This window comes from Prinia subflava, chromosome 2 (genome assembly GCF_021018805.1).
Source record: "Prinia subflava isolate CZ2003 ecotype Zambia chromosome 2, Cam_Psub_1.2, whole genome shotgun sequence".
Taxonomy (NCBI): domain Eukaryota; kingdom Metazoa; phylum Chordata; class Aves; order Passeriformes; family Cisticolidae; genus Prinia; species Prinia subflava.
Genome location: NC_086248.1, coordinates 6,030,779 through 6,044,425, shown reverse-complemented (window position 1 = coordinate 6,044,425; position 13,647 = coordinate 6,030,779). Strand labels below are relative to the sequence as shown.

Sequence of the window (13,647 nt, the reverse complement as noted above, 5' to 3'; positions counted from 1 at the left end):
TTGACTCACAACTTCTGTCAAAATGATTTCAGTCACTTTAAGCATTTTCATTGCTGCTCTTTCCTAACAAATCATGTTTATCAAGCCAGGTTAAGGAACCACCAGACCAGCAGTCATATCTGACAGCATCTCCAGAGAAGCACAATGAAGGGGAAGAGCAGAGCTGTGACAGCCAGAGCAGGACACACCAGGCAGCCACCTCAGCCCCACACAGCACAGTGTGCCTGACCACACATTTCCTGCATTAATGCAACAAAAAACCACAAAAACAAGCACAGACAGACAATGGAGAAAGCTGGTGAAGGTGAGGATGATTCAAGGGCAAGACCCCACCTAGCTGAAACTAAAGCTCTTCAGAACTGTTAGAAAAAAGAAACTGCAAAAAGAAACCAAGACAGCAAATATAACTGCATCCCTACATGAAGTTAACTCTTAAATAACATGAAAAACTTTTTTCAGTAAGATGAAAACATGGTCAATACTAAAATAACTATCCAGTAAAGGTGATCAGCATGTGGAATGACTGGCACATGACAAAAGTGAATGTGGAGACTTCTCAGTATGAAGCCACCAAACAATCACCCACCATGTCTCAAAAATACAAAGGAGTCCAGCAGAATGAGGAGCAGTTTTAGGGCAAAAAACCCTCACACTGAATGGATGTATTTCCCCCATGCATTCCCACATATGTTAAACAGGGACTCTCACTGTCACAGACAGCGGTGGTTGGCAAAAACCACAGGGGTTTTTGAGCCCCGTAGGGATGGACAACCACAGACTTGAACTCTCTAAAAGATGATCTGGTGAAACCACAAACACCTCTGAGAAAGTTCATAAATCACTAACTGCCAAACTAGGGGTTTTTATTAACAGAAAGGAAAAAAAAAGGAAAAAAAGCTCTCCACTACAAACCTGCTTTCCATATTCTTTCCTCCCTACCTGCCTCCGCAGTCAGGACCCTCAGCACAGCAGTTCTTATATTCTTGGGGAAAAAAACCCAAAAAAACAAAAAAAAGCAAGAACTGAGCTGACAGAATCTCTGGCACCCTTTGATGTGATTTCTGCTGTCTTGACCCAAAGCCAGGATCCACCAACCCTTCCCAGTTACCACAGTATGGTTTCCCAGTAGCTTAGGTACATCACTTGCAGAGTCAATTTTACACCACCCTCCTTTATGGTTTTGTCTGCAATAAAGAAAACGGCACTAAGAAACCACATTGCTGACCACCACAACTACAGCTGGTCAACACCAGGCTCACCAAGGGTTTAACAACTTCAACTTCTGATTGTCTGACTGTGTCAACTGCACATCCCACCTTACAGATTTCTTGGTAAAAATACCAGCAGCAGGACTCTCCATCTATCCTATCCCATTTGCTTGGGGGTGTATGGAGTGGATTTTTGGTTTTTTGGTAGGTGGGTTGTTCTGTGAGGAGTTTTTGTTTGTTTTTGAATTGAAGAACAAATCCTGAAGCAATGTTCTAACAGGTTCTTGGAATAGTACTGGGGAATACTGAAACTGGCACTGCCTCCATGACAAGACGTTAAAAGTATTAAGTCTGCTTACAAAAACCTTCCAGATTGTTTTTTGTTGCCAACATGAAGTTAGCAAAAGGCTTCACACAAGCTTAATGTTCCATGAACTTACTCTGCAGACCAAATATATTTATACTTATTCTGTTGGCAATGAAGAAGTGTATCTAGCATGTTAAACTATTCCAAAATTACAATTTTTTCTAAAGACGACATGTAGCAAATTCAAATATACCAACCATGGGAATCACAAATCAAGTCTGCACAAATTTTTGGAAGTAAAAAAGATGGAGAGGATGCATATAGCTAAGAAGATACTGACAGACCTTCAGTGGATTGCAGTGCTCCACTGTGGCAATTTATCAGCTGCTGCTGGAATACTTTCTTCCTAGTTATAAAGCCATATGACAATCAGCTGGAATCTAAGCTCTCCAAGTTAATATCAACGCAAGACAGCAGAAGACAATTCAATCAAATAAAATCTTTTCCATCTAGAACATCTGAATACATTTTTTCCCTCTTATCTGTCTATCAAGCTGTTTCTAGAGTCATACACATAGGATTAATCTATGGCAGAAGGCAGAGAATTATAATGACAGGACTCAAGGGTGTCACTGGACATTACCAATAACTTTATGAGGTCTTGTGTGCCTCACCTCTGATCACATCCCCCTCGCCATCCTGCAGACACCTGAATGACACGTGCTCTTGAAACATTAATTTCCAGCTACAGAAGAACATGAAAGAACTTGTTTCCAAGGCATTCTGTACTTCTGCCCTTCTCATTTTGGTTCCTCCAGAGTCATACTGGCTGTTCTTACTTCTCCATAAATCTCAAAAATCTCTGAGTTTGTCAAAGATACCCCAACACTCCCCTCTAAGCCACCTCTTACATGTAAAACCCCTTCCAGCAGCTGACATAAAAGACAATCTCTTATCAAGTGCCAGCTCTACCATGACGCCAGAAATAATCAACTAATGACTTCTCATGGTAAACTGTGAGGCAACTACTAATTACAGTGAGTGCAGAGCAAGCTACAGTTACTTCTTCTTCCACTCTTAGTTTTAGTGATGTTTTATTGTACATTCCTCATCCCTTTGGACCACAAGAAAGAAATACTTGGAAATCTGAATAAAGAACAACACCTTCAAAGAAAATCCGTTTAAAAGGCTCTGGGATTATTATACAATCCTTTCTAGAGCTTAGCCACCATCCTGGCAGGAACTGCTTTGTAACTGCACATACGCACAAATTGTTATGGTAATAAAAAACCCACACAACAGCAATAGTCACACAGTGTGTGCACTCACTCAGTTCAGTCATATCTAGAACAGTAATAACATGCTCACTGAGGTCACCAGAAGAGGATTTCCTTTAGAAATGGAAACTTAAGGACAAAAATACATAAAACCATGTCATAGAATAATCATATACAATAATGAACTGGACTCAGCTCTTATACAGTATTCCTAACTATACTAATTGGGTATACTAAGGATTTCAGTAACCCAAACCTATCCTGTGTCACTCCTGAGGTATTTCTCATTTCAACATTACAGCCTCAGTTCAATATGTTTATTTAGCACACTAAGTCTTTATGCTTTAGGAACTACCATCACAATGACCTGGCCAGACATTTTTCAATTGCAAATGAAACAATGCAGCCCAAAAAGAAATGAAGAGCAACTCTTACCTATTTTGAATAATCACAAAAAGCATCAAAACGTGAGATGCTTGGTTTCCACCAGAATTTTAAACACTAATTTAATCTTATATTTTCAGATTTCATTTTAACTGTGCTTTGACCCCATAAGACAACTTCCAGTGAGATGAACACACTGAAAGCAGAACAACAGCCAGGAGGAGCACGTCTCGCTTCACTAACTGCACGTTTGATCTGCACACCGTGCACTTCTTCATTTTTATACACAACGGGGAGGCAGGAAATCTCTCCAAAGCCCAGGTATCTTTTCACTTCGAAAGTTTTACTGCCGTTCTGACGGAGCATGTTTGCACACAGCAGCAGAAGCACACCGGCACTGCCCCCGCGCCCCTGCACACACCCTCGAGTCCACAGCACCGCAGAGCAGGGTGCAGGTACCAGACACAAAATGATCCTCGCACCCTTTTGGACTCCAGCGTAGCCCAAAGTCTCTATAAAGGGGAAGCTGCTATAAGCAAAGAGGGCTCTCAATAGCGGTGTCTAAGTCACTCGTTCATACTTCCCTATGCCGACACTGACATTAAAAACCAGACCCATCACAACCGACTGTTTCCAATGCGAACCTGAACTGGCACAGGCTGACCACAGGAATACTCCCAGTGGTTCTACATTCGCTCTCTTTAAAATACAGTGAGTGCTTCTCGCCTTGGTGAGGAAATGGGCGAAGGCGCAGCACTAATTGACGCTGAGTGGGGAAAAAAAAAAAAAAAAAAGGCGAAAGGGCTCTATTTAACCATAAAAACTTTTATGCTTCACCAAGCCACGCCGTCCAAGCAGCACGGGGGCATTGCTGTACACCTCGCTCTCCTCACCGAAACCCACGGAACCCTCCGCGCCTCCTCCCAGCCCGGGCCCCTCCGTAGCCCCCGGGACCGGCCGGGCGGGCCGGAGCGGCCCCGGCCTCTGCCAGGAGGGAGCGCTCACCGAGCACCTGCTCACTCGCCCGCCCGGCAGCTCCTCCACCGGCCCCGGGTACCGGCACCGCTCCCGCCCCGGGCACCTCGGGGGCTGCCCCGGGCCCCGCGCCCTCCCCTCAGACAAAGGGCGGCGAAGGCGCCCCCGAAGGAGCGGGAAGAGGGGGCCGGTCCCGCCGCCCGTCCCGCCGCCCTCCCCGCCGCGCTCACCCATGCTGCGTCCGCCCGCCCAGGCTCGGCGGAGCGGCTCCGGGTCCCGCCGACGCGCTCAAGCCGGGCACTGCGGCTCCATCCGCGGCGCTACGGGCGTGGAAGGGGCGGCTCCGAGCCGCGGGCGGCCCGGGGCAGAGGCGGCCCGGGGCACAGGGGCCGCTCGCTCGCCCGTCCCGTCCCGCCGCTGCCGCCTCAGCCGAGCTCGGGCACCGGCGGCTCCGCCCCGCCCACGGCGGGGGGCGCCAAGTCCCGCGAGAGCCGCGCGCCGCCACCGCCCCCAAGCCGTTGCCAGGCGGGGTGACGTCACCACCGAGGCCTCGCCCCCGGCCCCGCCCTCTCGTCCCACCCTCATCATCCCCCGGTCAGACCCCGCAGTGGGCGCCTGGTCAGCCCCTCAGCACTCCTCACATCACTGTTCTCATCAAACCCCCTCCTCATAACCCACTCACAGCTCCCTCATCACTCCCCAATCCGCCTCCTTACAGCTCTCATAACCTCCTCACAGCCCCTCACAGCCCTCTCAACCCACTCACAGCTCCTTCATCAGCCTCCTCAGCACTCCCCTCATCACGCCGTTCACATCCCTCACAGCCCCCTTCACGCAATCACAGAATAGGTCAGGTCGGAAGGGACCACAGTGGTGCCACCTCCCTGCGCAAGCAGAATTACCCAGAGCACGGGGCATGGGATTGTGTCCAGGCTATTCTGGAATATCTCCACTGAGTGAGACTCCACACTCTATCTGGGCAATCTGTTCAGTGCTTGGTCACTGCACAGAAAGAAGTTCTTCCTCATGTTCTGGTAGAACTTGCTGGGCATCAGTTCCTACCTGTTCCTCTGGTGCCATTGCTGAGCCCCATGGAGCAGACCCTGGGCCCTGCTCTGAGCCTCCCTGCACACAGGGACAGACCAGGATGAGGGCCCCTCTCAGTTTTCTCTTCTCGAGGCTGAACAGCCGCAGCCCCCTCAGCCTTTCCTTGTAAGAAAGATGTTCCACTCCATCATCTCCATAGTCTCCACTGGACTCACTTCAGGAGCTCTATGTCTCTCACAAAGCCCAGAACAGAGTACAAAACTCCAGATATGCCCCAGTAGGGCTGAGCAGAATTGCAGGATCACCTCTCTGACTTGCTGGCAATGCTCTTCGTAAAGCACACAGGATTTCTTTCACCTTTTTGGCCTCGAGGGCTCATAAACAGCACCATCCCCCTCACCACTCCCTTCACTGCTGGGGCCACCCCACATCCCTGCCCTGCTTCACGGTGCAAAGTCCTCCTCTTCCTCTGGGTCCGGGACACAGATCTTATGAGGAAAGGCTGAGGGAGCTGAGGGTGCTCAGGCTGGAGTCTTTCACAGAAAGTGTGATTACACACTGGAGTGGGTAGCTCAGAGACAGTGGAGTCACCATCCCTGGAGGAATGTTCAGCAAAGACTGGACATGGCACTTAGTGCTGGGGTCTAGCTGACACGGTGCTGCCTGGTCACAGTTGGGACTGGATGATTGAGAGGTCTTTTCCATTCTAGCCATCCCCTTGGCCAATGTCAATAACATCGTGCATATGTTTGTGGGCTTGTGCACTGCTTTTGAAGAGTTAATAGGGTCGGGGTCTTTTTTGTTGGGTGGGTTTGGTTTTTTTACATCCGATGCATGTAGGAAAGTGCTCCAAGCTATATCAGGCTGCCACTGTTTAGGTTTTTGTGGGAAACTCAGGAATGAGTGAAACAACTACTTAGAACTGAAGCAATTTAAAGAAAAACCCTGACCCTGAGGCCAAAAGGACAAGTAAACACAGTCTGGTTTTGATGAAAATCAGGGAATATAACCCAGCAGGGCTCTCTGAAATGAAAATATTCCCTCTTCCTTGTTGCAGACATCCTTTTATGAGTGGTTCCAAATGAGCTGTTTCAGCCAAGCTCAGGACAAAATTAGCCTGAAAAGAATGTCAAGTATTTCCAGGAGTCAGCTTTTGCTTAGCATCTTTCTCATGGCACAGAAAGGGAAAATGAGTCAGATCATGAGCACTAAAGACAAAACATGAGGCCTGAGTGTATAAACAAGTATATATCACATTTTATTATGGTATTTTATCAGATTCACCATACTTTGAGGTGAGTGTTTCCGTTTTTTTCAGCTGCAGAATTGGGAATGTAAAAGTCATAGTCAGAATTTCATTGAAGCAGGTGCAGTGTTTTGCTGATAAATGGCCCTGTGATGCTACCCTTAAAAGGAGAAATTATTTTTTATAAAACTACAATTTTCCTGCAACCAAGGTTTAAAGTACTTCACAAGAAGAGGAGGTTCAGGACAGAAAGGAAGCATCAGCTTTAAAGTTTGAAGTCGCTCCCAATAAAAATTCAGAAAATAACTTGCATGAGAATGAATTATCCTCATCTGTCTAATGTATCGCTTTTTTCCATTTCCCTTGTAGAGCTTCATGCTGAAAAAAGAAGGATAAAGGATAAGAGGAATTATACATTTTATCTGATGTAGCAGTTTTTACTTTTTTAAACTCTGCCACAAAGCTAAGTGTGCATGAACAAGGGGTGAGAAATAAAATGTCCATAGTGTACATGTTTACAGAGCATTGAAGGAGCTCCATGTGCCCTTCTTGCTGGAAGCTGGCAGAATCTCATTCCAGTTCATATTCACTCATGCTGACACAAAGCTGCCTTTGCCCTTCCTTTCAGCCTAGAACAGGCTGGAGAGCAAAGCTCTGGTGCTTGGTTCTTACACTCTGGACAGGTAAGAGGCTGGCTTTGTGAAATTCTGTTTTATTTCAGCATGCCTTGATAACTCTGGCCAGGCTGGCTCAAAGCTTCTTAGCAGCCTAAATACAAAGCCTGAGTTTTATTCTGAGCCCATCTGCTCTGATGATAATGCCCCAGCATCTGCTGGTCCCATGCTTCAGCCTCTGTCCTCTTTCCAGTACCAGTGAGGCAGAAATGGGATGGCTCCTGAGGGAGGCCCTGTGGCTGCTGAGCCCAAGTCTCTCTCTCTGTGGGTGAGTGCCTGCGATGCTGCTGAATCCATCACCTGCAGCCTGAGCAGTTTTCTATCTGGAGCAGTGCTGTGGGTGAGTGCCTGCAATGCTGCTGAATCCATCACCTGCATCCTGAGCAGTTTTCTGTCTAAAGCAGGGCTGTGGGTGAGTGCCTGCAATGCTGCTGAATCCATCACCTGCAGCCTGAGCAGTTTTCTGTCTGGAGCTGGGCTGTGGGTGAGTGCCTGTGATGCTGCTGAATCCATCACCTGCATCCTGAGCAGTTTTCTGTCTGGAGCTGGCCTGTGGCCCGTGGGGTGTGTGGCACCGGCGGCTGTGTCTGCCCCACGCTTTGTTGGGTCTGACAAGACTTCACGGCACTGAGGTTTTCAAAAGTGCGAGTCTGCTCATGTGTGACTCAGAGCAGCGTGGGGACCCATATTTAGCATTCTCATATGAGCTGGCAATTGTAATACATGTAAAGAAAATACATCTGTGCCAGGCTATTGACTATTTTCACTCAACTGTTAAATCACGTGACACTGATTCATTTCTTTTCTTTATGCTCTGTGTCTGGTGGCATGTGCTAAGTGCTTATTTACCAAAAATTGCCCTCTAAATCACCTAAAATGAGTTCCTTCCTCATTTTTCACTTCAGTAAAAGCTGAAAATTTTAACAAGCCATTTTCCCTTGGATATTATTCAATAATTGGTATTTATGCAGTCCTTTGTAAATAGTTTTACTCAAATTCAGACGGATATACAGGGAACACTGGCTATTGCTTTTTATTCAGACCTTTCTTTCAGTTCAAGGTATAGAGAATTGATAGTCTGACTCTATGGAATCATAAAAGTGCATATTTGTTTCAGAGTACTTTCAAATCCAATTATGTTCCCAAAAATCACACAATCATCTCACAAATTTGTTCAACAAAACTTTTTAAAATGAAAGATTAACATTTGAAGTGTTTTATGATTGAGCTTAATGGAATATCTGAACTTCTACCTTGCTTTTGAGAGAGGAAGAGTTGTGACATACTTGCAGATCAAGATAATATCCACTGTTAACTATATATATAACTATATATATAACTATATAACTATATATATAACTCTATATATAACTATATAACTATCCACTATAATTTTATTTTACAAGAGAGATCATTATATAGTTCCTGCTATGCAGGTTTATAATACATGATAAGAATGACACAATTTGTCACCACTGGAGCTGATTTCTTTTGTCTCACAAAAAAAAAAAAAGTAATAATGAGATAATTGAGATAATGAGACTCTTTCCCTAGTACTGCTACAGTGAACATTTCACTTGACCTTTTTTTGCCACTATGGTCATGTTAAAATTACTCCAGTATTTCCAAATAAAGAAACCTAAACCAGGAACTTTCAAAGTTTCACTCTAGAGTGCAAAAAATAAAGGAACTGACTTTAAAAAAAAAAGTGTGTCAGCTGTTACCACACAGTGGTTTCATACACATTTGTGTGGCACATACACTTCAATAATTGTACATTCCCCTTTAACCAAATAGTTTGTTCCCAAACATTCCAGCTGAGTTGATTTTTCATGTTTTTAATTCTCTAATGCATTTTTCATTGCAGCAACTTCTTGCACAGTGATAGCCATAAAAATTGACTGGAAGCAGGCAGCTTCTAGCACTAAGGAGTTAAACAGTATGGATGGTAAAATTTCACCTTTTCTTTTCAGCAGCAGTTCCTGCCAGGTAACAACCGTACTGAAAAACTAGGATTGTGTTGAGAAGCTTACAAAGTACATGGATGAGCAAACTCCCTCTGCTGGTTTGAAGCAGCAGCAGATATATTTCATTTGAAAACATACAAACTGGGAAAATATTCATTCAACACACACAGTACTTTTCCCTTCACTGCATAATCAGTGAAGAGTGAATCTGTTTATTCCACAGAAGGAGGGAGGACTCTTATTTAAAAAAAAAAAAAAAAAAAAAAAAAAAAAAAAAAAAAAAAAAAAAAAAAAATAGAAAACCTCAGAGCACTTCTTTTGTAAATAAAAATTGCACCAAAATGCAGATTTTTTCAACCAAGGGGAAAAATAAGCTTGTATACTAATATTGAATCTATTTTTTTTAACCCGTTGTGGAGCATGGTTGCATGGAGCGTGTCCAGAGAAGGGAACGGAGCTGGGGAAGGGTCTGGAGCACAGGTCTGAGGAGGAGCAGCTGAGGGAGCTGGGGGGGCTCAGCCTGGAAGGAAAGGAGGTTTTGAGGGAACCTTCTGGCTCTGCACAGCTCCTGACAGGAGAGTGGAGCCAAGTGGTGGTGGACAGAAGAGGAAATGGCCTCCAGCTGAGCCAAGGGATGTTCACACTGACATCAGGAAGCATTTCACCAGTGAAAGAGTTGTCTGGCACTGCAATGGGCTGCCAGGGAGGTTGTGGAGTCACCATCCCTGGAACTCTTCAAGGAAGATTGGATGTGGCACCCAGTGCTTTGGTTTGGTTGACATGATGGTGTCCAGTCAAAGGTGGGACTCAATGATCTTGGGGGTCTTTACCAACTTTAATGATTCTCAGAGTCTATCATTATTCAAAGAAGCAAAGCAAACTTTGTTTTTCCTGTTCTTCCATTAGGGACATCTTAGCAGCTACACGGAGTCACAGGCTGGACCCTTCGGGTACAGCACAGCTCCCTCCAGCCAGGCCAAGAGCAACTGGGCAGAGTCTGTCTTGCAGATGATCACTAAAGGAGAGTGAAAAATTTTAATCACCTGGACACAGCAAGGATCACCAGAATACAACCAGTGATACCAAGGAATGTGTGGGGCTGTTTTTCAGGTTGTTGAAAGAATCATGTCCTAGTGCCATATTTTTCAAACCATGGAATGTGGGTCAATGCTGATCTATAAAAACTCTGTAAGAACTGGTCTGAAAATAACTGCAAATGACTTTGTAAAACAACCATATTTTTCATTCTCGCTCATTAAGCAAGCAACCAACCGAAATGAGAGAAATTATATGGATGCTGGAAGTTTATCCTGATTTGATTTGTCTTTAACTGGAAACTGTTGTGGCAACACCACAAACATGGTTCATTTTTTATTGATAAAATCTTGGTTGGCAAAGTGGAGAAACATCAGCCAGTGGAAACAAATTCCTCTGTCCTTTGTTTCAACCACTCTTGGTCTATTTCCTCCATTATTATCAACCTCCTCAGTCAATCACATTCTTTTTGCTATAACCAGTCCAGCCTTGACTACTGAGTACTTTTCCTTTTCCTCATGTCATTAGTTCACCTCATGCCAAAATCTCCATTTTGCTGGGCTGAGAACAAGACAGGGAGCCAGGACAAGTTTCAATTCTGTGGCATCATTGTGACATATAAAAATACATCCTTCAAATAGCACCCCATGTTGATGTAAACATTGTTGCAGACGACAGCCTGTCCTGTACTAAATATTTTTAAAATTCCAAAAGAAGTATTAGAAATGTCACTCCTGCACAGGTTTGAAACACAGTACTTCTAACTGTTGAATCTTGAACGAAAAGAGCTGGGGGAGAGGAAGATGTTTGTGAAATTCAGGCTAAATGCAGGCAATGATTAATCATGTTTCTACCATGAGGATATTACAGCAGCAGTCTGAAAGAGGAGTTGCCTACCCTGATGACAGCTATTACATTTTTGATTTGACCTCTCTTCTGAGGATGCAATTCATTTATACTGGGATTTTACAACTAATTAAAACAAAGCTGCAAACAGCAGGGAGTGTGTGGAGCAGCTTCATCCACATTATGCTGATAAAAACCAGTTCACATGGACATGCAGTCGTTAACGGTATAACCGTATCTATAGCTGTGTGTTCCAAAAATATTCTGTTTGATTTGAACATAAGAGAGTTTTCATCTCACAGTTTGTACCTCACACTATACTCAAGAAGAAGGAGAAAAAAGCAAGCTGTGCTTTTTACTGCCTTTTTTTTCTCTTCTCTAATAAATAACCATCTACCTCCTTCCTTTCTAGGTACATTTGGCATTTTGCATTTGTATTATGTCCCTTTGGCAGCCTCTGTTTGGGATTTCCTTATATTAACATTTAGCACAAAGGAATCTCATCTTCAGGGTCCAATGGGCTAATGGTTTCCTTCGGCATCTGAATAAATCAACAGCTGTGGCCTTCAGCCATTTTGTCTTTCCAAAATAAAAGTATGGGGAAGCTGCTTGTTGTTGTAACAGTTCTCACACATGCTCAGCGATCAGGATACAAAGCCTTTCTTCTGTAGAGATGACTTCACACAAAACATACAGCATTAGCAATGTAATTTTTCCCTCACTCCATCAGTAACAGCAGCGTAGCCCAACTTGATGTGATCAGAAGATACAAAGTTTGCTCAAAAGTCAGTGAATTTTATTAAAACGTTTGATACATAAATATTCATATCACAGCAAATGCACACATGTTATACATGTGCCTGCATTTCTGTGCCACAGGCAGGGTGATGGTACAACTGAAAATGCTTTTTTGTTCAAAGACAGTCACTGATACCTGTACAGGCCCTTTGTGGTGGAAGTGTGGTTGCCAACAGCAGCTGAGGCACTGACACAACAACTGGAATGTGTCACTCTTTGACACTGAACTTCTCTTTCTGGCTCTCTCACTCCTGTGCTGGTTGTGGTGCTCATCTGATTGTTGTGCTCAGTAAGTTCAGTTTTGACACTCGGCAGGAAAATTTAAAGCAGGGAACTGTTAGTGTTGACAGCAGTGTGGACTTGTAGTTGAACTGTGTCTGAGTGGATTTTTTAAATTCCAAATAAAACCAGTCTATCACCAAAAGACTGGATTAGGTGCAGAAACTCTGCACAAGTTACTTCCACTCAGGGAACCATTTTATGTGTGATTGTCTTGGGGGGCGTTTTGTGGTTTTGTTGTGTATTGGTTTTTAATGGAAGGACAGCAAAGACACACCCTGAAGGTTCCAGACATAAAGACACAGTTTTCTCTCTGGAGGGTTTAGGAGAAAGGGGTGTGAAGTTACCTGTAAGTTTACATTTTTCTGTATTGATTTGCCTGAGCTGACAATGCCATGAGCAGGGTGCTCCCATCAATACCCCAGGCTTCCACAGAGGGGCCAAGACAAAGCAGTGCACACATTCTTCATGCCTTAAGCTCAGCACAAAGCCTCTTCTCTCTTCATCCTCCAACAATGTCAGATTGTCATTAATTTTCTTGAAACTGGCAGCTTTTTTGTGAGTGCTGCTCAGCCGCTTTTGAGTTTATAAATAGCATTCCCAAAGGGCAGTCATTCTGTTCGTCTGTGGAATTGCCAGAGTTGACCAAATACCCACTGTTAGGAAATTCTATAATAAAAGACTATTTCCCCTGACAGTAACACACCCTCACCTTCAGTTATACCAGCTGAATTCTATGAGCTTCTAGAGTCAGTAGATGCTTCAGTGAGGTGTAGAATCATTTCCAGCAAGCTACTACATTTTACAAAATAATGTTTCCTGCATTTTTGGTCCTGAAAGTTATTATGTAAATAACAACTGACAAAACCATTAGACATTACTACAAGAAAAAAACATTGCCCAGTGCTAGAAATGACACACATTTCTCCCTGCTTGGCCCCAGAAAAATAATACCCTATAGATTATTTTTTTCTGTTGTCAAAAAAAAATCAGAATTATGATTGGATCTATCAAATATGAAATATTTTCAATTAGAAGTGTAAGCTCTCCTCTTAGTAAGGTACTAGTGACTATGAAGAAGGGCCCCTTGGCAGCACTTTGAAGGCTTTCACTGATTATTTTTTGTTTTTGTTATGCAGAGAAAGAACTTAGATGTTTATCTACATTCCTGCAGGCTTGTATATCCTCTCCCTCGGGCCACTGATGCCTGCTGCCAAGAATACACATCAGGTTTTCTAGAGAGGCAGCAAACTGAGCCACACAACAGACTGAGCACTTCAGAAGCACCTGATTGCCTTATATTTTCCTTCCTTAGAAGGTAAAGTATTGGGGATTATTCATTTTACCACAGTGTATTCCCACAAAAGCAGCAGAATATAAATTTTCTGTTTCACTCATTGGCTACAAGTGTAAATTTTGACTCTGTATTCCCACTTTAACTGTTACCAAAATCTCAGCCTGAAGGAGGAAAAGCAGCTCCTGTTCTGCTCTCAGAGCCAATGAAGTTAAGACACAAACAGAAGATTGGATTTACAGCCTGACAAGTAAAATGTTTCTGAATTCCCATTCTAAGTGGGATGGTGAACTGAGATTATTGCTACTTC

At 44.0% G+C, this 13,647-nt stretch overlaps 1 protein-coding gene and 1 long non-coding RNA gene across 2 annotated transcripts in view; one reads left to right on the top strand and one right to left on the bottom strand.

Moving 5' to 3' along the window:
* CD2AP (CD2 associated protein) overlaps positions 1–4,631 on the bottom strand; it is a 77,982-nt gene extending 73,351 nt beyond the window's left edge. The window contains exon 1 of the mRNA XM_063424099.1: positions 4,382–4,631. Within this exon, the coding sequence (XP_063280169.1) occupies positions 4,382–4,385 (4 nt within the window). The 5' untranslated portion in view covers positions 4,386–4,631. The remainder of the gene's footprint in view (positions 1–4,381) is intronic.
* Positions 4,632–7,079: 2,448 nt separating this feature from the next.
* LOC134547667 (uncharacterized) lies at positions 7,080–10,708 on the top strand. Its single transcript, XR_010079536.1, has 3 exons — positions 7,080–7,127; positions 7,312–7,602; positions 9,992–10,708. It is a non-coding gene; the product is annotated as an uncharacterized LOC134547667 (long non-coding RNA).
* The last annotated feature ends 2,939 nt before the right edge of the window (positions 10,709–13,647 follow it).